The sequence below is a fragment of the Parus major genome, chromosome 1, assembly GCF_001522545.3.
Source record: "Parus major isolate Abel chromosome 1, Parus_major1.1, whole genome shotgun sequence".
Classification (NCBI taxonomy): Eukaryota; Metazoa; Chordata; class Aves; order Passeriformes; family Paridae; genus Parus; species Parus major.
Window position 1 is genome coordinate 65,704,585 of NC_031768.1, and position 26,665 is coordinate 65,731,249.

Below are 26,665 nucleotides of genomic sequence, written 5' to 3' on the forward strand. Positions count from 1 at the left end.
CCCCTTTTCAGCTACTCACCAAGCTTTTAATCTCAGTTTCTTCACTTGAAGTCTCACAGAAAAGACCAAATGTAGTCCATTCAAGGTCAATGACAAGATTTTGTTTATATGTAACAATTATATTTTGGGCTAAAGACACAATTTTCTTTGAAGATTTGACTGAAAACATGGACAAACTACATAGTGGTGGCTTCAAGGAACGTGTAATTTTGGACAGCTCCTCATTTTTCAAAACTGATTAATTTATCTGGTCTTTTTAGCAGAATCATTAGAGAATTACGTCTAGTCTCCCAAATCCCATTTTGTCAATTTTAAAACAAAAGAGAACTCTGCAAAACAACTATTTTAGCAATGTAAAAACAGACATAGCATTCGAGCTGAACTGAAAAGTTTCTTGTTTATTTAGTCTGATCTTGATCAGCTGTAGCCAGAATTATGAGAGCAGAAAAAGTTTCCTTTATATAATCTGACCTCTTGGGACTAAAATTATTACAGTTATTTGCATTTCCTATGTTTTTCTTAGAGTTATCTTTAAATTATTAGTTTGTTTTTAGTTAGAAACATAGGAAAGAGTGAATTTGATACTCTTCAATATTTGATCTATTATTAATAAAAACATTAATTGCTCTTAGAAGTAAGCAGTAGTTCCTATCTCTGTTGCACAATTTGCTTGCTTTCTTTCAGTCCATTTGAATAAAAGACAGTTACTGACAAGGCAGGGAGACAACTGTAGACATGTATTTACAGAATTTGAGGTTAGCAACTCCAGTCAAACACATTCTCCTTCAAGTACAACTGCAGGTAACCCTCATGTCAGCAGCAAGAGTGGTACCATAACTGTGATATAACTGGGGAGCTTTTATCTAGCCAGTAATACTGTGTCTGCAAGAATAGGCTTTGATCTGCATTGCTGCTGCATTAACAAGCATGAAACATGTAAGTATCTCTGCTTAGGTGGCTGGTCTTTAAGTAAGCCTGTTTTTTCAGTGGTCTTAAGAAGATAAATCTAACGAGGTAGTTACTACAATTACAGCAATCAAAACTCCAACTGCCAGCTCCATTGTAAACATGCTAAAATAAAATTTCTCATTATTCAACAAAGCAATAATTTTCCATTTGTATTTTATTTAATAACTACTTTATTTTTTTATTACAGTTAACTTCATTTAACTTCATTTAAGAAAAAGTATTTAACCATGGATAGTTTAGAGTTCATAGCACCCAAAGAAGAGATTAGAAGATGAATTGCTGCTGGTTGCTCAGTTGATAATTCTTTTTGAGAAGATTATTTAATTAAGAGATTAATGTCCACACATTTAAACCAAGTCAATGTAGTTTATATTTGATTTTATGGGAAATAACTGCTATTTAAGTAGTATATTCAATATATATTTTCTATATAGTCATGAAAGATTTCACGTTATGGGATTTTCAAAGAAAATGGGCCTAGAAGATGTACTTTTTTCATATAATTAAAGAAATATACTTAAAATAGCTCTCAGATCTCATACTATTGATCTCCCCCTCAGCAATGAGCAGTGATTACATCAGACATGGCTACATGGCTAATTGAAATTTACCTGGGTCGTGGTAGTAGTCTGGATTTTCCGTATCTCCTTCCCTGCCTCCTTACCATCATCAGATCTTTCTGTATCTGATATTATACTGCCTGCATCAACATTAGGTACAGTTTTGTTACCAGAAGACTCTGTTTCGAGAGTTGTGGCAGTCATCTCAGCATATTCTAATCCTTTAGATGATGAGGACAACTCCCTCTCAGAAATGCTATTCATTCCATCTGAAGTGGTGTGAATCTTGAACTCTTTGTCCTCTATTATACTTGAAGCACAAGTTATATCTACACTTCCTGTCATATGTGCAAGCAATCCCAAATCATCATTTACACCAAGATGCATCTGTGTCTCTTGAACATTTGGAATGGCAATGTGATTACTTGAAAGTTCAGGAAGAAGTTTTTCCTCCTGACTAGGTATTTTATCAAAGAGAAATGAGGTATTATTAGTAGAAGGTTCATCTTTCTCATCAGCCAGAGTTATTAATGGACCATTATCTTTTTCCTCATTCTTCTTAATAATACCCACACTTCCATGAACATTGTTTTGGAGCTTCTCAACAGCTGCACTATATACATTATCTAGAAGAGATTCCACTTCTACCAGTGCACCATTTTCTCCAGTTCCCAGTGTTTCTGGTGACAAATCCATATCATCAAGTTTTACTTCAGTAGCTTCTACTTTTTCAGCTTTTATATCAACTAAAAGGTCATGAACTTCCACATGCACTCCTCCTCCTCCAGGTCTCTCAGCAGTTCCAAGCACATCATCTGACACTTTTGTAGCCATGAGCAAGTCCCTCGTATCTGTATTGACGGGGTAATCTGTTTCACTTTCTGGGCTTTGACTTTGCGAAAGATCTTCTATCTCTCGAATTTCCATTCCACCTTTTGCTCCTGTTGTCTGAGAGGAAAGACCTGAGATTGTGCTCACATTCCCTTTCTTCCCCTTTTTTATGTTTTCTTCCTCTTGCCTTTGATACTCTTCATACATTTTTGCTAGATATTCCTTGTGAGCTTCATATGTGACCTTGAAAAGAAAAGAAGAGAGTACGTGGAGGAATATACACTAGATGAACTGGGCAGAATCTAGCAACATTTTTAGGAACATATTAAGTACAGCTTACAAAGTGACAAGGGAAAAAGCCACCTTGACATGAATACCGAGAGCCACCAGATGGCACTAAATCACTTTACATCTTATAGTGCTACTGCCTTTGGGGGTTATCAGCATTTACAAAAACATCTATGAGCTGTTCCTTACCTTGGAATGGGCTATAGAAAGAGTATCCACCCACACTCTCCAGCCTCCCCATTCATATTTTATTGCATGGTACAAGAGAATACGGAAAATGTTGTAAACCATCTCTGTGATCTTCTGCTCTTCCGAGTTCTTAGGGTTAATGTATCCCAGAGAAAACATCCAGTCCTGCCACACTGAACACTGAAGTAAACATCTAAAGTGAAATAATTAGTTCAAAATATATCCAAACAAAGCTTCTTTATTTTAACATTACAATGGCTAAGATGGGAGGAACATCATCGCTTAACACCAATCCAATGTTAGGAATAACCAGAAAAATACTTCAGTATGAAAAAAAAAAGTATACTACAGAGCAGAATCCAGTATTAGTTACTGAACTAAGAAATGTTATCACAAATGTATTAAATTTATTTTAAATAAATTTAATTTATTACAGACTATAAAACTCTACACAGAGTATAACCAATTGTTATTACCCAGAAATCAACGAGGAGAAAATACTATTTGTATTGACATACCTTCTGTTTTCACGGCTATTACTAAAGAGTTTTATCATATCAGATAAGAACAAGCGTCGAACTTCCATCAGCTCTGCACTTGGTGTGGAGTTTTTTAACAGCGTTGCCACCACCTTAAGAATCACTTTGAAAGAATAAATTAGTTATGTAAAGCACTTTACCAATGTTTAAAAAAAGAAATAGTTGCTGACAGCAATTAACGCAAAAGGCAACTGAAACCCGTATGTATCTAAAATACATGAATGAATTGTTCACTTTCTGACCCATCATTTCAAAAACCCCACAGCCTCTCGGTGACACATTTATCAAACAAACATAATATATTGTCCTTACTTGGATTCTGAATTTTCACTGTTGAATCTGGCTCTGGATGAGGTTTATGAACAACTTGGGTGCATACTTGTTCTGTCAAAATCTAAAACAGAATATTAACTTCCTTTTACCATTTTTAATCAAACACTACAGTATTTCTTTGTTAATTTTAAAATTTGTTAAGAACATTTACCGTGGTCACATGCAACGTCATACAAAAAATTTAGGTAAAATATTTTAAATCTTGAAGAATGGAATAAAGCAATTCCTCTATGCAGGAATAAAGACCTTAATGGTTGTACTGTAGCTGATTAGCTAAACTAAATATATAATAACGGTATTTTAAAGATATTCCATTCATATTCTCATTCTGTTATACATTCACAGATCAAAATACCTTTCACAAGCTATATACATCAACAGTTATTCTCATACATTTCATCAAAACCAAACCAAATAATCCTTAAAACTGGCTTTGGTTTCCTCCAGATAGTAAAGAATAAGAGTCAGAGATAGCATTCCATAGGAATAATCCTGGGGCTTCACATAGTGATGAAGACAGAGCATTCTCCTGTCGCTTGGATTGTACCTGACAACCTAATTAATCTGTATTGAGGCAACACTGCAAATCTTTCACATTGGGATACCTGTCACTGGATATGTGTATGCAACTTCATTTTTAAGAACAAACTAAAAATTCAGTGATATCAACACAGAATTCTCAGTAAATACATTCAAGAAAATGCATTTCAAAACAGAGTAATTTTGGTAGTAAAATTTACTTTAAAGAAGAACTTTTGCTCTCTCATTAAAAAATAATCAAACTAACATCAATCATAACAGTATCTTAGAATAGGTCTTTACATACTGATATTTAAAACAGAATAATGGGCAATTATGCCCTTGCTTTTTATGAGAGACTATGGAAAATATCTGTTCCTTAGCATCAGTTTCTCAGTAAATCTTCTGTACTTACAGCACTCAACCTCTTTTTTCTCCTTTCCTCTGGCTATTTTTTCAAATTTAAATGCCTGTGGATGCTGAACTCCGTGAGGACTTTGATTTTGTCTGTGAGTTATGCATTTTCTGAGAATACCAATCACAGAAGCTCTCAGAAGACTGAATGCAGGAACTAGACTCTGATGCTCAAGTGGCCAAACCATAAAAGGTAATGTGCATTAGCAAAGAATTTGGATCTAAGTTATTGGCAAATAGATGATGTCTAGGTTTTTACAATCATAGGAGAAAAATTTTCTACGTTACTCAGACCTAGAACCCTGAAAACCAAGCACTCCTCTAGTCTCTTTTTTCTTTTCTGGAACCTACCCTGAGCATCTAGTCATTAAATCTATTTGTGACTAAAAATATATATTAAAAATATTTTTAGTGGTTAAGATTTGCAGAAATTGCAAGAGATTCTACTCTAAGTCACCATTTTAGCAATAATTGAAGATGGGGTATGACCTTTAAGTGTGCAGGCATGAAGACATGCATTTCAACCAACTTGATGTTCTCAATATTTTGCTTTTATGACATTGTTCATCATTGAAACTGAAGCTTCTACAAGAACCATACTTATTCACCTCAAGGAGTATCTGCTACATAAAAGTGGCTGTGTTAGTTATCATTTGGCATGGTTAAAAAAGGAAAAACAGCACTCTTCAAAATCTTGTAAACTTAAAATGAGTGACATGAAAAAGAAAAAAGAAGAGTCATTTCTGACTTCAGTACTTTCCATTTCAATGGAAAGAAACTCTCCAAACAATGGAGAAGTATGAGCAATTGAAGGTCTGCAGTATCTGTTGTGCAGTATCTTTTTTTTGTTAAAAGTAATGAACAATCTAAGTAACAGGATCCCTTCTATCAGAAGTGGGAAATTTTATAGGGCCTATGTAAAAATTATGACAATGTTAATAAAAACATCTATAATAAAATGTGGCAAAATACATTATGAACCAAGAAATACTTTCTCAAAATTTCTAAATTTTTTTCTCAAAAGTCTTAAGAATCAGGATATTATAGAGAACAGATATTTTTAAGACATACTTCTTACAGCAGAAACAACAATATTTACATTTAATAATTTGTACCTCATAAAGTGTGTTATATGTTGTAACGGTTACTGTATTTGTGTGCAGCATCAACCTTTCTCCAAGAAGGGTGAAAAGACTGTGAGTATGCATGATTTCAACCTTTCTCCTGTAAGAGAAAACAAAAATATCAGGCACATGCCAAGCATGATGAGCATTTTAAGCAAATGTAAGATAAAACCCAAAAGCCAAATATTTTGACACAGTACTAAAAAGCTCTCAACGTGTTATTTTATATATATTTAAGATATTTTCCACAATGAAAGCAATTGTACAAATATATAAAGGTTCTCAGAAAACAATGCTGTGTTTAGGATGGGCTTTTGCATAAAATCAAACACCATTCTCAAAGTCAACTCCTATCTTACTCAGGGTAGGAAAGTTCAAGATGTGCACAGGCTGGTTAAAATGTTACCATTGAAGAACACACCTTTTGTCACGCCACAAGAACTCAGGACAATCCAGCTTCATATTTTCCAGTGTTAATCACAGAATCACAGAATTAGTTAGGTTGAAGGAACCACAGTGGGTGATCTGGGCCAGCCTCCCTCAGAGTGCTCAAGCAATCTGTATGTCTTAACACTAATGCATACATATTCATATATATATATATGTATATGTGTGTATATATATGTATATGTATATAGGGACTTTTCAGTACCACCTTTGTTCTTTCTATATCATTCTCTCAAGGAGCCTAAATAATTCAATCCTGGTCTAACACATGTTGCAACGAAAAAGAAAAAAGAATCCTGAAAAGTTACACAATTCTACATGATTGAAGTGTATGTCATATCTGGGATCCAAAAATACTCAAATCTTTGAAAAGTGGAGAAGGAAGTAGTTCACATCAATGAATTCCCCTTGTCCCTAAACCCCACTCTTTTAAGTATATAATAAAAACATATAATATTAATTATATGATGTATTACTAATTAATATAAACATCAACATTTAACTAATAATTTAATAATTATCATTATAATTAACATATAAATAATTATAATTAAATAAAAATCTATAATGATTAATTATTTTATATATAAATAATATATAGAAATATCCTATTTTAAAAATGGAATATAACATCATAAATAGAGCACTTCTCATACTTTGCATCACTAAATTCATGTAGTACTATTTAAATTTAACTACTACTATAATGGATATGAAATAAAAATCATCCTTCAAAATAAAGAATAATCTATATTAAAGCAGCAGAAAAAAAATTAAATAGGATACAGTAACATTTCTAAAAATTGTATGCATTCAAAAGCTAAGAAACTGTGTTTTCATGATTACCAGTGAAATAACACATAAATTAAATGGGTTCTTTCTAGAAATGTTGAAATTAATAGATTATTTTATAATTTTCAAAGTACCACAAAAGAGAGTAGCAACAACTTATAACTGTGTGTACTTTTCTATGCCCAGAAGGGAGTTCATGAGTTAGTTATGAGAAAACCTACAGGTATTCAACCTTTTAAGGCATGATTTAGCAGATAGAAGTAGAAATCCATTGGGAGGTTTAAATGTGTGAGTAAAACCCAAAAGTAAACAATGGACTATTATTTCATGTGGTAGCATAGAAAGACTCAAATATGGCACAGAAGGAAAAAAAAAGAATTTTGTCAAATGCTAAGGTTAGTCAAAGTAGTCTATCATCACAGATCATAAAGAAAAATCAATCTAGTTATTCAGGCCCTCATCTAACACATTACTGGTTATTTCTGAGAATAAATTACTTCTACTCTATAGCTTGATCTGTGATGCATATAGGAATATAAGAACTACAGCAACAGTGACTGGTTGAGTACCTACACATTTGGTAGTAATACTGTATTGGTTTAGATTTCATAAATCATGTAATATCTCTTTATACAATTCTGCTTCAGTCTATTACAGTGCAATGCCTGTTTCCTGTACTGTGAAACAGGAATACAAGCACTTTATAATTTTTGTGGTAGACTTCCATTTCATAAAGTCATGTGTATGCTCACATATGTATCTGAACAAAAAGGCACAAGCACTAGTTGTAAAACATGAAATAGAAGGGTGTTTTTACTTGCTAAAATCTACATAAAATATGCACATTTGCAGATGTTCAGAGGTCTAAAAATTAAAAAAAAACTTTGAAAGTTACACAGAGTATTCAAGGGGATTTCAATCACTCCAATTACATGAAAAATAAAGTTAATTTTTTGCTAAGTATATGTTCATTCAACAATGGAAACTACATTGATATATCTATATAATTGCAAGTAGATGTTAAATTAAAATTTCAGCTTCTGGAAAATTTCTTTTCTTTTTTTTGTAACCATAGAATATGCTGAGTTAGGAGGGACTCACAAAGATCACCGAGTCCAACTCCTGGCCCTGCACAGCACCATCCCCGAGTCACACCCTGTGCCCGAGAGCAATGTTCGAGCATTTCTTGAACTCTGTCAGGCTTGGTGCTGTGATCACTTCCCTGGGGAGCCTGTTCCAGTGCCCAGCTACCCCCTGGGTGAAAAGTTTTTTCCTGAAATCCAACCAAAACCTCCCCTGAATCAGCTCCGGGACATTTCCTTGGGCCCTGTCACAGGTCACCACAGAGAAGAGATCAGTGCCTGCCCTCTCCTTCCCCTCCTGAGGAAGTTGTAACTGCAGTGAGATCTCCCCTCAGTCTCCTCCAGACTGAACAGACCAAGTGACCTCAGCCATTCCTCATATGGCTTCCCCTCAAGGCCCTTCAGCATCCTTGTGGTCCTCTTTTGAACACTCTCTAATAGTTTAATGTCCTTATACTGTGGCACCCAGAACTGTCCTTGGCACTCAAGGTGAGGCTGCCCCAGTGCGGAGCAGAGCACAACCATCCCCTCCCTTGCCCGGCTGGCCATGCTGTGCCTGATTCACCCAGGACATAGGCTGCTACACGATTTTCTGCATAAGTGATAAATATTTTAATCAAATGTATTTATCTGGATACAACCAGATAAATATCTGGATACAACCAGGCTTCTGACAAGTCAAACCTTCATCTGGTGTATCATACTTAATTCAACTCCTATCAATGTGAATGACTTTTACTAAGTAATGTTTGAAAAGTCCTTGGAGATTCTTGAGTGGACTATCAATTTGCTTTATTAATTCCCAGAACAGTATTTGACTTGCTGGGTCCCAAAGGAAAAATCCCATTTAGAAGCATATTCTCAGCTAACTGTCTCTCAATTATACAGGCATACTTTATTGATCTTACCGAGAAATGCATTTCTAGCAATACCACACTCCGGCTGGACTCCTACCTCCTTCCCTTTCAAATGAGGCTTACATGATGAAGTCCCTTGTGAAGCACATGGTTAATTTTTATAATACACAGCTTCCCGCTAAAATGCCATTTTGGGGTAATCCCAGCAGGGATATTAACACCACACGTAAAAGGGGAAAAATGGGCAACAGCAGGCTATGCAGCACTGCATGATTGTTAGCGCTTTCTTGACACTATAATATGGAAGATTAGACTAAGTAAGACCATTTTGTAGCAAGTCTTTTTAACTTGCCACATTTTCTGTGTATCTCTTGCACAGAGATATGTCCTTACCACCTTTTTGAAACACCACTTGCTTGATGTATCTGCTTTTCCTTCTGAAACATTCCCATGTCAATGAAATATTCTATTTCATTTTTCCCATCCTTCTAAAACTATTTTTAGAAGTGCTGCCCTGAAAATTTTATTGCAGTGACACTGATAATTCCAGAAGCAAATTTTAGATTGCACTCATATGTTTCCTGTTAACTTTAGCTGAACATGCAATATTTAGTTATAAGATGTATTTCTGGAAACTGTTTTTCCCTTGTTTTAAGACTTAAGTTTCAGCAAATTGTATGTCTAAAAGACAACCAATGTATTGTTTCAAACATCATAGTTATAGCAAGTTAACTGGGAAAAAAAATAAATCTGATTTTTAAAGCTAACAGTGTACAAATTATTGTTCAAAAAAACTAATAATTTGAAGTAATTTCTAAAAACCAACAAAAAATGTACAGTAATCATGACAAAAAGACATGAAGAACTATGAATTTAAATACACCACTACAAAAATTTTAAAACAACACTTACTTATGACCCAAATGTTTAAGAAAATATCCAAGGACCTTCAAAGCTTGCACCCATATACTTTCACTTTTGGAAGCCAGTAACTTATAAATTACTCTAAAAAAGAAAAACACATTCAAGCTCAAACTTCATATATATAGATTGCATTAATAAACATCACATATATAGCTTGTATTTCACTGAGCAAGGATATTTATAAAGAAATAAATAAATACAAACAACAATTTACACAAAATAGGATATACTGAAGGGATCAAGTGCAACGTAAGAGTTCGATCATGAATTCTTCAGGTTGGAGACGTGGTGCAGTTTGGTTCAGTTCAACATTTTATAACAGAAAGTAACATCTTATCCTATACTTCTCTCTTGGAACAAGCAAATAAAAAACAGTCTGAGCTAAGGACAAGAGAAGCAAATTGGAACACATAAGGTCATATCCTGGAGTACCTGGATGCTAGTAAAAATCTCCTTTCCTTACACCCTCTGCTTTTAAATCCAGTATAAAAGAAACCCCCGTGCCTCAAGTATTAACTGATCTAACTATTAAATATTTAATTAATATTTAATTAATAAAATTAATATTACAGGTTTAAACACAAATTATACAGTCTTTCAGAAAGGAAGCCAGCCTTGATCTGAAGTCACTAAGAGACAGAAAACATTACCCCTGCCCTGCACTGTTCTGTAGCAAGTTTTTTAATTTATATTTTAGTTTTCCATTAGAATTAGCTTGGCATCAGCTTTTAGCCCTACTTTCTAATCTTTCTCCACTAATGACTGCGTTTTCAGACAAGATCATCATTTGAAATGACTTCTGCTACTATCGAATGGCCTCTGGAGCTTTTGTCCTCTGACATCCTAGGCAAACCTAACTTTTTGTATGGATTTGGGAATGCATTGTTCTGTTTTTTAAACAATTAAAAGTTGTAATTCTGTGCATTCTCCCCAGTTCTTGAACATAGACTTTCAAACATAAACACTGCACCATCAAACACTTTAAATATCAGTTACATAAAGATGTCTCCAGTCTTCCAGATCAGACTTACCTTTCTTCGAAAAATGACAAGGAGAGAACTCTGTTTGAATACAAACTATAGGCAGAAAGCAAAGTCCTAACCATGAGTCTTCCCTTCAACATGCATTGTAATTCAGACAGTTTTAAGTACATATCTTTGTACATATCTTTAAGTACATATCTTTGTACAAAGATCTTGGCACTTAGGCAAAATGGAGCTTGAATCTATCAAGTAGTAGATGTTATGGGGTTTTACAAACTCCTGGCATTTTCAAAAATATTTTCAAAACAGCACAAAATAAAATGTCATAGTAAATAATAAATTATTAACATGGAAATTATTAGTCCCTGAAAAAAAATATATTTCCAAATTAGACATAGTCCCCTGCAAAAATAATACTTCTTTGGGAATTATCAGTTATTAATTTTACAGCCAAACAGATAAATAAAATAAATTAATTCTACTTTTTTCAGACAGAATTTGAGAGGCTAGGGCATGATTTCTTGTTTTCCTCTTCCTCTCCCCAGAGAATGTTAAAAATACAAAGAAAGAATATTTAAAATTATTCTGAGATAGATACATGGCTATTTGATGCATCTTTTTAATTACACATTCTATTTGAGATTGAGAAGCAAGTAAAACAGTGCAGTTTCTTTGAGATATCATAATGGTAATCTTAAGTGGAAATTCTTTTTTTCCTCCAACATATTGAAATCACTCACTTTGTCAAAAAATAAAGCCTAAGTTAATGAAATTGAAGTTTAAAAGATCAGCAAGTGTGATATTTATGTGAAAAAAGAAGCAAACTGGAGAGTGATGATACTGGAACTACTTTTAATGTATTTTCTCACTTCACTGTCTTACCGTATCCCATTTCTCTGATCAAAGGCAGGAATCATGGATGCTGGATGTTCGGACATTAGTGCCACTAGCAGCTGCAGCACATCATGAATATTTTCATCCTGTATGACAAGCACCAACGTTATTCTACAAACTAACCTCAACAACAAGCTTCCCACAGAGCTGGTATAAATAGTTACAATAAAAGGTAGGTAATTACAGAAATGTACCTCATGCATTGTTAATAAGTAATTTAATATGCTCTGCAGTTCATCTTCTTTCACTCCTCGATCCTAAGGAAAAAAAAAAATGGGCCATTATTCAGAGTAAATACATTCCTCAGGTTTGCATAAGCAAACCTTGGAGCTAGTCAAATAATCCTACAGCTTTTTTATCTGAACCTACAAGACTAAACTCTATCATTCTACTGCTTTTATTTATTGCATTTACAGTTTAAAACAGAATGAGGTCAGATTCTTCTAGTGTGGGCCCACAGATACTACAAACTATTACTGTTACTCCTCCAGTTTGTGAGACAGGACAGAAAATACTGGCTTTCAGTCTAGTCTCAAGTGGCAGATTACCCCTCAAAGACCAGCATTCAGCTGTAACAGAGAGAAAGAGTCCTACACCATTTCTACCAGTGGTAGAATGTATGAGAAGGTTAAAGCAATAATTAGTTTGATAATTGTGATTATATTTTAATTAAAATATAATAAATATGACAATTAAAATAATTAATATATGGAATATAAATATATTAAGCATTTAATAAAATATACATGGCAGAGTCTGGTAAGGTTAATAAAAAATTTTGTGTGCATTTACTACTTCTCTGTTGATTAGAAGGATGTGCATGAACATTAAATTAACCAGGAAAAGACACAATACTGGACAGGTATTACTGATTTTCTACTATGAAAGGTACTATTACAAGTATACAACAGATGTCAATGTTTCATTCTGTAATAGACCATTTTACCTTCAATATAAGTTGTTTCAAGAACAGAAGCATAAATGCCCTTAATGATATGATTTCTTTCTGGGAGGGCCGAGGACCATCTGGAAGAAACAAAATATAGCACTTTTAAATATAAACTAATTCCTTTAATCACTGCAGCTTCTTAAGGAAATCACAGTTCCTACAACAGATTTAGTACTCTACTCTTATATAAAAGTTCATATTTGCAAATTATATCATTTATAACCTTTCAGAATCACATTTTCAACACAATATATTTAAGTCATGTTCCATTTGGAAAAAATAAATCCATATTATATTTTACACAGCTTTTAAAAAGAAACAGGAAGATGAAATATAGTAATGAGGTGATAGTAGTAGATAGGCAGCAATATGTGATAAGCAACTTGTTAGTTAGTTAAACATTTAACTACATTAAATACCATCTGAATGAAAACCGACAGAGAAAGGATTTATAAAATAATAGTGGTAACCATTACCTGTAGTGGAAACTAAAGATATTTAACCAAAGAGAAACTACTATCTAAAGAAAATATCAAATTTAAACCAGGAAAAAAAAATGTAATCCACAATACTTTAAACAACTGTGCTTGATGAAGTGTATTATGAAAACAGAAATATCTAAAAAAGCCAGAACTTGAACAACTATAGTAATTTGAAACTATTTCTGTTGTATTTCCCATTCTCCTTTTTCATAAATATTGAATTTGAACTGGAAATTCTGGAAAGTTCCTGCTTTTCAGACAATGCATGGCATAGACAGCCTTAAATTTTGACCAGTAAAAATAAAGGCAACTTAAATTATTTTTCCATCAGCCTATACTTTTCCAATAGCCTATACTATTCCATCTTATACTGATAAACACAGATCAAAGTTTAAAAACAGTCTACGTCTCATTATTATTTCTAATCCAGATTTTTTCTAATTGTCTTTGGTGATGCTTTTTGAAGTAAAGCCACTGGTTTACACACAGTAACTCAACTTTGCAACAAGGGAAAACCTTAAGGGAATGGATATTTGTTTCACTAGGAGGAACAAAAAGAACGGCTAATACATTCAAGTTTTCTTCCCTGTTTAGGAGTGCAAAGAGAAGAACTGTGTACTCCTCAGAAAAAAGCAAATAAATCTCAAGCCCTCCACCCACTGTTTGTAAGAACATTGAGGGTATTGTAGTAAAATGTTCTAACAGATTCATATCAAAGATACAAGAATAGTTTATATTAATTAATTCTACTGGCACCATGAAACATCTGTTTTCCACTGTAAAAACAGAAGTCAGCTGGAGTTTTTGTTTTTTTTTGTACTAGATGTGATTATATTAAATGCTGCATGAACTTTTAGCAATGGAGTGTTTGTTATCAACTAGCTATTTTTATCTAATAAATATATAAATATAATATTTTTATATAATTTAGCTATTTTTCCCCTTAATTTAAATGCGGATTCAATTTCCCTAACAGCATCACGGAAGTTTCTTTCTTTCTACACCCTCTTCCCTCCTACACCTAATTGGGATTCAATATCAGACAATATCTGAAAACCAAGACTAAAAAAAAAATTGACATTTTGTCTTTTCTGAAAGACTGTAATTATGGAAACGGAATATAGGCAATGGGGAGGTCTGCAAAACATTTCTGTAACAGAAATTGTAAGGACATGTCAAAATTAAGATATCCCAATTTAACTGGGAACCTCTTCAAAAACACATGAGTTTTTTACTCCCTCTTCATGTATCCACCCACTCATTTCCCTGGAGAGGTGTGACAACCTTGAAAAGGGTTCTTCAACATGCAAAGGCTACCAAAGGAGTTGGTGCTTGCAGGCTATACCAAGCAGGTAAAGTGTAATTTTCCCTTCAGTCCGCTAGTACTATTTATTCCTTGCCTTTTGGTTGGGTCAGGAAGCTTCACTGCTCTAGAATCAGAAAAAGGGGACTAGCTGCTACCCAAAAGACTCCACTGCTTTCAGAAATTAAAAGCGGACTAGCAAGGAGAAATAGGACAGGCTGGAGAAACTGGAGGCTATGTAACCACCAGACAGCAGCAATATGATGTAATGATCATCTGACACAGACTGAATAGAATTAAATAGGAAGTTCTAAAGATACCTAAATCAGATTTTCCACTATAGTTTTTTTTACTTCATTGCTAATTAAATTACTTCATTCCTAGTTGAAGATTTATTTTTGAAAAATGTATTACTGACCAAACAATGATGTCATTTATCACACAATTAAAAAAGTATACATTATCTACACATATACTGAGGCAGAGAAAGACAAGTAGATCTTGTTTTTCAACTCAAACATTGCCAAGTAGTTTTTTTTTACTGTCTATTAGTCTTTGTGCCCATCACTGCATATAGACAATTCACCATCACTGAGTGTCACCATCATTCAGACATTGATAGTCAGCGCTGCTAAAGACTAAAACCAATCTTAAATTAGATCAATTATGAAGATAATCCTTTCAAGATCTGGTACAGCAACCATAAATCCCTAATACAAAATAGTAACATTCTTTTTAATTGGCAAAGAGAAAGGATGCTTCCCTTATCCCACACAAGGATGAGTCATTAAAGCATTTCCTGCTTTTAGATTTCTTTATGTATGTATTTTTCACAGAGCCCATCATTTGCGTCAGATTTTTTAAAATATGCACTCATAATAAGAGTTAGCCAGCTTTACCCAGACAAAAATAAATGAAAAAAAATTATAATTGTATCCAGCTCATCCTTGAAGCATAGAGAAATTATAGGCCCATAAACCAGAAATAAATAAGAGGAAATAAGTAAACATATTCACAGAGTTAAGTACAAACAGTACTGCTGTGAAAAAAAAACAAACGACAAAAAAAAAAGACCAAAAAACCAAAACAAAACAAAATCCACCCTCAAAAAAAATAACAAAAATAAGGATTTCCAATTCTGTCTTTGGGAATAAAATTGTATTATCAGTTCTACCAACAGCCAAATGTAACATTTTTTCATCTGTTTTGATTTTTTTTTTTAGTATGGAAAAAGCATGATTTTTCTACTCCTTAAATTAATAAAACATGATACAGATAGCAGAATCTCATCTCCATGCACACATAAATAATGTCACATGATATGTGGATCACAAAGCACCTAATTTTCTCTCTGCTGCAAATCTAACAACTGATTTCCACTCTAATCCAACTGTTGAAATAACTATATGGAACTTTTTCTATCTACAAAAAGAAAAACTACAGCTACTTTCTCCTCACAATAATTTCTGTAATTCCCACTTCCACAGATTATGTTCAAAAATATTGGACGTGAAAAACATTCATGAAAACTACTTAACATGACATGTACTTTAACCACCACAGATTCTCAGTAAGGATACATGATGCTACTCATAAAGGTAGTACTCATGGAGAGTTGGAGTGTGAAGAACACTGAAGGAAACAGCAGTAGAGAGAAATGCTTGGCCACTCAGTTCAGGAATGAACTAAACCACACAGTAGTTGGGAACTTAAATGCACATTTCCCTCATACAACACAGACACCCCAGAGAAGTGGTCACAGCACCAGGCCTGCCTGACTTCAAGAGCTGGGACAATGTTCTCAGGCACAAGATGCTACTCTTGGGGTGTCCTATACAGGGCCAGCAATTGGACTGGGTGGGTCCCTTCCAACTCAACATAAAATAAACTAATATAATTACAGAAAACAGCTATAAATTTTAAATAATTTTCACTACATTGTCTGCTTTGTTTTGTGTTTGATACTGGAATAGCTGGGCGATCCTATTATCCTTATTCTGTATGATTTAACAAAATATTAAAGGCGTGCATGTGGCAAATCAAGATAACAGCTATAACCATAGTCCAAATGGAAAAATAAATAATAAAATTTAGGTTTTTTTTCTTTGGAAATCAGTTTGACTTTTTAAGCTGTTTTTAAAAAAAATTGAAACAAACAACATCAGAAGAAAAGTGTAACTCGTAATTTTAAACAGACAACTTGTTTCCCCTGTGTGGATCTACATCTAAAATACAAAACTTACTAAGAATAATTATGGGAAAAGTTGATACTTTTACACTCTGAAACAGTGTTTCCAATACCTCAGAAGGAAATGAAAACACAAATATGAAATCAGTATTCTGAATCTAAGAAGGAATACCAGCATGAAACAGAAAACCAATAATGTAAGAGAAGATACAAAACCAAATTTAAAATAAGTATGTGAGCCTCTTAAAATTTTTATTAAAATCAATTTTTTAAAAAGCCTTTATATTTCCCATATTAGGAGAAGAAAAAGAAAAGCTTTCACTTTTAAAAGAAAGCAGCATTTTCCAAATGGGAGACTTCAGTATTGAGCTCCCTTGGCTTTAAAATAAGGTTACTAAACTGTCACTGCAGAAAACTCACCCACTTTGTGCCTTATTAAGACAGCGGAAGGCAATAAAACCCTGAAGAAGAGTAATTGTCAGCATGTAATAGTAAATCAAACTACTAATATAAAAAAGTGTTTCAGTATCTCCACATAAAAGATGACATGCCTAGAAGACAAGAAAACATCACACTACTAAAATGTCTGCATGAATAAGCTTACTTCCTAATATGACAGCAAATTATTTGAAAGCACTTTAGCACATGCAGTCAAATTTCAGATAATGGCATGAGTAAAGTCTTCTCCAAATATGAAAAGTCTCACATCAAGTCAGCCTAGAATTTCAGCTGTAATTTACTCACATGATGACATTTTTCTGTTTCATACATTAAAATTAATGTTTATAGAAAATGAGTCCTATTCTTCCATTTTGAGATATCAAATACTACTTATAACACAGCAACTTTAACTTTCACATAATTGTATTCTTACACTGCAACTTTCTTACTTTAACAATTTTTTTTATACATTATTCTACATTTCAACAAATTATAGACTTTCGGGCAGTAGGGGCTGCAGGCAGGCTAATAAAAATTACCACAAAGCCAAAATCCTGGAAGAGTTACTTTTTTTAAACTATTGAGATTGGTGAAGTTATGAGATGCTGAAAACAGAGGTGAAAATAAAAAAGCCTTAAGAGTAATAACTACAGCTACTTCTAGGACTGTATTCTATTACTATAAGCTGTCTGAATCAGCCAGACATGCATTAATGTTAAAAACCCATCTGGTAATGAAAAGTGATGCAATATCCAGGTGATTAAACATTTTAAAATATTTTCAGGAATTTTATCAATTGTTAGCAACTAATGTGGATTTCATAAAAAAACCTTTTATGAAATGAAGTTAATATGAAATTAAATTTAGCAACCCATCACTTCAGCAATTATTACATCTTCACAATCATTTGCTTGCAAATCACCACAGTTATTACAGGTCTGTTAGTCAGAAGTAGAAGCTATCTGTGACGTAATAACAAAAAAATCCCCAGTGCTGATTTGCATGGAGAAAACTCCATAGCTGTGCTGGGTTTGGATATCTGTTGCTAAGTCACTGATCCACCTCTCTGATAGGCTGACATTCTTCAATGCAACACAAGAAAAGCCACTCTTAAAAACAGAAAAATAAGTACTACTACTTTGTAGCTTTATCAATTACACAGGGCTTTCTGCAGGGAAGAAGAAAAGGATAGAGAACAAGGAAGAAAGAAGACATTAAACTTTCAAAAAGTCAAATTTATGTATAAATCTAACTAAAGACAAAATGAGAAAATTCAGATATAGTGGATCACATGTTTTTTAAAAACATGCATGGCCTCACTTTATAAAACACCTTCCCAACTACTGCATGAAGGCCTTAGAAATTTCAATTTTTGTTTTCAAACTGCTACACCAAGCAGTCACTAATTTACACTGCCTGATTACTTTTCAGGAACTGACCTGGTTGCCTTCCAGATGAAAAAAAAAAAAAAGAATTGTGTCTGGAACTGACATAAATGAGAGGAGAATGTACTATACTTTGAATGAAAGAAAAGGCAGGGATGTAAACCAGCCATATCTGTACTTAATTTAGAGTTAACTGATTCATTTCTCATTCCTAATTTTGTATCCTCGTGTACCTCATGCCTTCTGTTAAGATTTTGATGAATTCATTATATATTTTTTGAGGCTATGCAACTGGCATTATGTGGGAAATAAAAAAGGTAGAAAACTCTCAGAAGCTGTGTGGAAACAGATTTCAGAATGGAAGAGTGCAAGAATACAGACCTGCAAGGACAGGAAACAATAAGGCTGTGTTTTTCAGCTGTGTAAAGGCAGGCCTTAGAACATATGATAAGCAAGATAATAGAAAAATGTAAGTTTAATAATGAAGCTTTATCCATTGTTTTTAAGCTACAACAAGCAAACATTGTTAGAAGCAAAGTGTACGTGCAGTTTTAATGACTGGCTTAAGCAAACACTTCTAAGCTTTTAACATTGGCTAGAAAGCCCATTTAACTTTGGCTAGAAAGTTTTTTAAAAGGCATTGTAACCAAGAGAATTTTGGCTGCTGTTGTAATGGCATTCAACATCTTTTGTGTCTCACCTTGTCCTGAGGCTGATGCTGGAAATAAAGCTCAAGGAGTGCCTACCTGCAGCCCCCTCCATTATTGATAAATAAAGATCCAAAAGCATTACGCAAACAAATACTCAAAAAATACAGCAAAGAGACAGATCTGGGCAAGATAAAAACAATCCATGCTTCCTACAGAAAGAAATGTCACTGACTTCACAAAGAGCAAACCTAGCCAGAAGGAAGCAATCTGTAATATGCAATACATTTTCAAAGTGTTGTTAGGTAGTAGCATTACAACACAGAAGAACAGGATTTTTTTTTAAAATTTAAATAAATATACTAGAAAAAAAACCAAAAAAACAACATCATCAATAACAAGTAGACTGTATTCTCAAACTTCCTCTCTCAAGCTAGTTGAGGAATTTTCCAAGTCTCTATCTAGCTGTAAATGTGGTTGACACCTGAAAACTTCACCTCAGAACAGCTGGGTATTCAACAGTGACAAACAGAGCATACATTAGCTGATCATCTGAGTTTTAAACATCCCAATTCCTCACTGATCTCAGATACAGTTGATTTGTCTGATGGTAAAACTGTACCAAAGGAGCACAGCAGCGTAAACCTCAACAGAGCAGATCTCTGAAAGTATGAATCTGCATAAAGCCACTCCCAGGGTAGGATTCAGCTCACCCTAATTTCAGACATCAACAGTGCAGCTCCCACACAAGACCAGTTTCTAACCTTCCACCAAGGTTAGTGGAGATCTAATCAATAGAGGCAACACAGTCTAAGAAGCAACTATAATTCAAATGAAGGATTTCTTAAGTGCCTGTCAATAGAGGTAAGACACAGCCTCCTAAACATACTTATCATTCTAAGTTGTCATGTCATAAAGTATAGAAAATATCTACCAAAACAAGCAGATTTGGTATTGGATACACAGGAAACCTGCATCCTTCCGAGAAGCAGGTGAGATGCCCCACTGAGACTAAAATGATGCTAGAAACCTGTATTAAGGCAACTGACTCCTGCACTCCACTGTACATAATCAGCAGATATCTAGGTCAGAAGGAGACATCCTCACTGCAGGCACCAAAAAAAGAAGTTAATTCTATTTTGGCAGCAGGAATCCAGAATCAGCGTAAGTGGATAATATAATTTATCACTGATAGATTTCAAGTTAACTAACTACCTACCACAGGTAATTTTCATTATCTAGGATTTCAAACCTTTTGCTTAAATGAACAGAGAAGTGTAGGCTTTTGTTAAGTATTTTAAAATAAATTTTAATAATTTTTGAAGACCACTCTTCATCTAATATTAATGCTTTGAGAAAACTATGAATGTGTTCCAACATCCTAGAGCGGCTTTCTATGACCTTCAACACCTTCATTGCCTATTAGGATATCTAATCTAGGAAAAGAATTGTTACTTCTGGTTTTATTTATTAAAAAAAAACAATATTGAGGAAAACCCCTATGCATGCAGCTCACTTACAAATAAGAATTCTCCAATAACTAATGTGTTAGATATGTAATACTCCTGAATATTTGGATATGTGGCAGTACTAGAAACATTCCCCAGTTATTCAGTTTCTCAGCATGACATTAATATTTACACCATAACAATAATTAAGAAATTCACCTTTATCAGGTATTTCTTAAGGGACTTTCAACCAAATTCTTCCTGCTTTACACAAGTAGTTAGCTAAATGTAATGGCATTACAGCCAGAATGTATAGGATTAGAATGATTTGTTCTGGTTAATACACATCTGTAACATGCAGTGCTCAAGCAGTATCCATTATTGCATTTTGCTGGTGCTGTCATTCAGTACCTCCTCTGCTAAGCTAAGTGAATCAATTTAAGCAAAGTTGAATAAATCTCTATTTTATAATGACAGAGAAAAAATATTGTTGAACTGGAAATACAGCTTCAGAAACCTCTGCAGCGAGAACTGGAAGTTTCCACTCTGTTTTCAAGGTCACTTAACACTACTAATGACTCAAACCTCACAAAGCTTTCTTTGGCATATGAAATACATGTAATATTTCCTCTTCATTACAGAGGAACAAAAAATTAATCTTTTTTAATATATTTCATAAGTATATACTACATGACTGGAGACCAGAGTTGGAATCTTTTGGGAATACATATAAACATAAATTATCAGCATGGGTTTATGATACACCAAAAAGTACTTCCACAGTCCTACTGACGACCTCTGGTATCAACTATTGCCAATTATTTACCTTCTTGCTAAACAGATCCAAGGAGCTTTCAGACATTTACATCATAAACCTTCCTATGAGAGAAATGCTTTTATATTCCTCCTTAGGTGTGGCACTTACCCAATCCTTTTGGAGTAATGCCGCTGCTATCAGCAGGATTGACCACCCAGTAGTAGTATTTCAGCGTGTGCATTAACTGCAGCACCGTGCCCACTCTGCGGATGGTGTTATAGATCGTAGCAGTCCCAATGAATTCAGCTGACAGGTAGGTGTACAAAGACAGCTGCACCTGAGGAATGAAACAGTCATCCACATAAATCTCTGTATAAGTAACCATAAACTGTAGGGGTCTTTTTAGAATAGACTCTGGATACGATATAAAAAACTGGAAGACTAATTACAATGCTGGTTAGGACAAGGCCTGCACTGGTACCTAGGAATGACTTAAGTAACGATAAACATACTGGCTTGTTTTCTATTCTGACTTTTTATATGAGAAGTATATATTTTCAGTTTTTAGGACAATGCCACTTTTCACTTTGGTTTGCATATCTCAACTATGATTACTTAGGAAAACAAGTAATTCATTATTACCAGAGATGAGCAATAACATTTTAGAGATTTTATCAAACTAGAATACATAGTTTGAATTAAAATGAGAGCTTACGTTAATTTGTAACAAAACACATTTTGCCTGCAATTAAAAATACAAAATTTTATGCTTAATATGCAGGAAAACAATGCAATGCAATCACTGAAAAAGGAACTGGGTTTCTTGAAGCAGTCTTTTCATAGAATCAGACAGGACCTTAGGCAATAATTTAACTGGTTTTAAAAAATTATAAAAGACATTGGAGTATATAGTTAAGCAGTGTACAGACTTCATGATCTAAAAATCATTTCCGTTACATGTTTATAAAAAGAAAACCCAAAAGAGCAAAACCAAAAACCTAAGTAGAATGTTATAAAAGAATACAGGCATTTAATTTTGTTGTAGGCGAGTCACAACATTATTCAAGCGTACCATTACCTTTGCAGGGGTATGTATCCAGATAGCAGGATTAAAAAGGATGTGATCACATAATTGCTTCAGTAGAGGTGCTCCATGAGATAATCCATCCAAATATTTTGCAAATGACAAAAATTGTTCCAGAACTGCTCTGGTTATATGAACTCTAGATGACTGGGAGAAAATAATCAGAAAGAAAAAAGATAAAGAAAAACTCTTCATTAATATAATTATAGCAGAACTACAAAGCAGTATTTTCACCTGGCTCATCATTAGTAAGTACATGCAGCCTTGCATGTTTTGATGTCATTTAATATAAAGGCAGATTGTGCTTTATACTTTCTAACACTATTAATGGTCTTTCTAATGGATATATTTAGCATGTTAAAATATTAATGAATAACTTTATTTTTTTGTTTGTTTGTTTTTTGGTATTTTGCTTAGTTGGGTTTGTTTTCATTTGATTAGAATCCAGTCAGGATCCTACATTTCTACTTCATCTGAAGTCCTTATTTCTTCTTAAATTAAAGAAGTGTCTTATTAAAATTGGGTGTCTCAGTGTGCAAACACACATTATTGAGAGACTTGCATTTGTTTCTTAAACTTGAGTAGGTGTTCGAAGGAGCTGCGTTCATGGTTTCCTCAAATTTCAGGACTTTCAGTTTCATAGCATATGCTGTAAAATCAATGTTGAGACCTGCTCCTATGTAGTAGCGTGGCATGAGGAATTTACTTCTTTCTATACTAATTAACAGATTAATAAATAGTAAAAAACTCTAAACATCCTTCTCCTTGCCTTCTCCACAAAATGTCAAGCACTGGACCAGGCTGCTCAGAGAAGTGATGGAGTCACTATCCTGAGGTATTTAAAAGGTGTGTAGATGTGGCACTGAGGGACGAGGTTTACTGGTGGACTTCGTAGTGCTGGGTTAGCAATTGGACTCGATTTTAAAGGTCTTCTCTAACCTAAATGATTCTGTGATTATATTTTTCAATTATTTTTAATGCTGTAAGTATGGTGTGGGAATATGGAGATTTAAGAAAAAAAAGCTCTTTGTCTTCTGTGAAGTATTTGATGACATGCAAATGAACAACAGATACAACAGACAATTTACAAATAATAAAATTGAGACTAGGAAACAAAATTATTTTTTCCCACCATGTGTGCCAACAGAATATAAGCATATATTGAAAAAAATAGAATACATTCTTTCAAAAATACTGCATCTAAGTGAATATAATGCAAAAAACATCCAGAAAACAACATATGTTTTAAGAATTATGCTGTGATCAAAGGAAATCCTTTAACTATTCACATGCCCAAGTCTAATGAACATAGCAGGTGTTAATTAAAAGAGCATGCAAACTTTAAAAAAAAATAAATGTGTATAACATTCTCAATTGATGTATTCCATGTGTGTAAACCACAGTGCTCTATTCAGGAGAAAGCCATCCATGAGGGATCACAGGTCTGCCTGTAACTTACATAACCAAAGCTAACAACTTTGTAAATTCATTCTGGTTATGGCACAAGAAAACCTACTCTTGGAAAAAAACACCACCTTAGGCTAATTCTTTGAAATTCTAAATCACACTTGCCTAGTAGTGAAAACAGAAGCACAGAAAATCTGCTTTTATGTATTAAGTGAAGGTATTTCCCTAGCCACAAAGAACAAAGTGAACAGAATGAGAGAAACTACTTCTCATTCTTCTTCAAAATTCAGAGCATTTTTGAAAGGTGATACTATGATTTTTATCTTCTGCTTAAAAGACTGCTATTCTGACCTCATGGTAATAAAAGCCCAGTAGTAGACATCCAAGAATGCCAGAGCCACGAGCTCCAGTCATAGGACCACCAGTATATTAGTAGAGTTGGCAGTAGTTTACTCTCAGATTATTGAGATTATTAAACCCCAGTAACAGGGTGTCATGAGGCAGGGAGGCAGGTGATGTTCCCCAGACAACTGAACCTCAGTTTTGTGATAAATGCACACCACTCCTGAAAACAAGCAAGTACAGGGAATGCCCCCTGCAACTATTTCTTTCAGAAATTAGGTTTTGTTACAGTTTTTCTTCTTCAAAACACAGGGCAACTATTTAAAGAATTTGAGAATTGAGTCACAGAAGATTAATTTAACTTTTATTAACCTACTCACACATGAAAAAATAAATCTAAGTTATGACATTTCTGCTATTTTTGTACAAACTAGAACCAAGAGAATTTCCTAAGTGAGTTTGGGGGGACAGAAAGTGCAGAAATGAAAATACTTTAAAGTGATTCACAAACAGATTTAATGTAAGAACATAAATAAGAGAACAGAACCACCTTGAGAAAATTGATTCTGGTCAATACTGGTATGTAAGAGGATGAGGAAGATGAACAGACTCTTGTAGACAACTTATAAAACATTTTTAATTTGCAATACGTATATCACAAATATATTTTATTCCACCAGACATTTAAGCCAAGTGATTGAAAGTACCACAATGACAGTAGAAATACTAAGAACAAAGATAAAAATCCTCCAAACATACCTTTTCAAGGAGATAGCCAATGACTAGAAAGCCTTTTCCACCAAGCATTTGTTCTTGCATGGCTACAGAACTCTTAAGAAGCTCAACCAAGAAAGCCAATAGGGTAGCACTGCATGTAAAGAAGAAGATTTTTTTCAGATTAAAAATGTGGCTTTCTCAATAATCACCAGCTATTACGTAAACAGAAATAGGCTTAAGGTGGTGAACAATTCCTTAAAAGAATACAAATCTTATTTTTCCTCTCAATAAATTTCTCCAGTGATTTTTCACATATTACAATGGCGGGAGTGGGAATTCATTCTCAAACAAGCACCGTCAGTACTCCTGGTTTGACCATGATTATCCCATGTTTAAATAGTCCTGGAGCTTTCAGTTCAAGTCAAAGTTTTGGCAGCTGAAAGAGGCAGAAGATGCTGAGTGGAGTCCTGTTGACAGTGCTAGAATGACGCAGGCAGGGGCTGTGTCAAACATTTCCCTATTCAGACTAACTATTCTAAACAGCAAAGTTTGCAGGTATGTCCTCATTCCACACTTTCAGTCCCTAGAGTCACTATTAACACACAAACGAGGCATAAAATGTTTGAACATAAATACAGGCAATGATGACCACAAACCACAGTGGAACAGCAGGGAGGAGGACTTCCTTTGAACTTTCTAAAGGCCAAACATGAGAATAGTATTTGCCTGACCAAATAAAGGTTAAGGATTGTTTTTCATTCAGTGAGGAAAGTCTAACTTCTGACTAGAAAGGAAGAGAGACTCCAGAGGCTACAAGGAAATCACCCAACAGCCCATCCCAGCAGTATCTTCAAGTGAAGTGTTTAGAAAGTACAGGGAGGGAAAGTGTTCAGAAAAGGTTACAGTATAGAAACATAAGAGGTAAGAAAGACTTCATGGGATGGAATTGGCAAGAAAGTGAAACTATGTTATGAAAACCAGCAGTGGAAACATATGACAGATCAACTCACCACAGGGAAAATAAATCATAATTGACTCTTGGGTGATGAGAATAAAACAAAAATACACTCATCTGTTGCTGAAAAACCCAGAGGAAAGGGGGAAAGAAAAAAAAAATTGTGACAGAAAGTATTTAAAATTACTTTTCAAATATTTCAAAAAGGTAAATGACAGAATATATTGTAGTGTATATACAATTCATATATAAAATCATTATTTCTTTTCTAAAAATTAAATAGATGTAACAGTTCCTAGCTGTACAGACAAGTGTCTACAACCACAAAAGCTCTTGCATAGGTAGTGGGCACAGGCAAGAGTGACAACTGTGGATTTTGCAGGTATGAAAAAGGGACTTAAAGAAAATGTCCAATCTGCATTTGATACATTGCAACTTTTCTCAGAGTATCTAGTCATCTAAAGGTTCACTTGCTCTTCAAATTGAATCTCTTACTTTGAAATAAAAGTTGAGTTGGTTAATCCACAACAGCACCAAAAAATAATCAAAGTGCTGAGGAAAACAAGATTTATTCTATTTGATGAGTAAAGCTGCCAGTGCAAAAGGACAGAGAAGCCAAAGTATGTGCTGGGAACATGAAATAGTGCCTTGTCTCTGTTCATTGTTGAATGGTCATAATAATCCATCTAAAAGCACATACAAAATGCTCCACAGAGTGTCAGGAATAAAAGTACACAGATAATATGTATTTACAGTACTCCAAAGCTTTTATCAAAACAGCCTGTCAAGCTGTCACATCAACTTCAACTTCAGAT

The 26,665-nt window shown here is 34.0% G+C and overlaps 1 protein-coding gene across 9 annotated transcripts in view; it reads right to left on the bottom strand.

Moving 5' to 3' along the window:
* The window catches only part of NBEA (neurobeachin), a 457,700-nt gene that overhangs the window by 311,396 nt on the left and 119,639 nt on the right, over positions 1 to 26,665 (bottom strand). For all 9 annotated transcript variants that reach the window (XM_033515238.1, XM_019006696.2, XM_015628205.3 and 6 more), the window contains exons 11-22: positions 24,938 to 25,046; positions 22,424 to 22,576; positions 21,514 to 21,682; positions 12,692 to 12,771; positions 11,940 to 12,002; positions 11,734 to 11,831; positions 9,857 to 9,949; positions 5,758 to 5,866; positions 3,689 to 3,770; positions 3,356 to 3,479; positions 2,838 to 3,030; positions 1,581 to 2,603 (exon numbers count right to left, since the gene is read on the bottom strand). In XM_033515238.1, the coding sequence (XP_033371129.1) occupies positions 1,581 to 2,603; positions 2,838 to 3,030; positions 3,356 to 3,479; positions 3,689 to 3,770; positions 5,758 to 5,866; positions 9,857 to 9,949; positions 11,734 to 11,831; positions 11,940 to 12,002; positions 12,692 to 12,771; positions 21,514 to 21,682; positions 22,424 to 22,576; positions 24,938 to 25,046 (2,296 nt within the window). The remainder of the gene's footprint in view (positions 1 to 1,580; positions 2,604 to 2,837; positions 3,031 to 3,355; positions 3,480 to 3,688; positions 3,771 to 5,757; positions 5,867 to 9,856; positions 9,950 to 11,733; positions 11,832 to 11,939; positions 12,003 to 12,691; positions 12,772 to 21,513; positions 21,683 to 22,423; positions 22,577 to 24,937; positions 25,047 to 26,665) is intronic.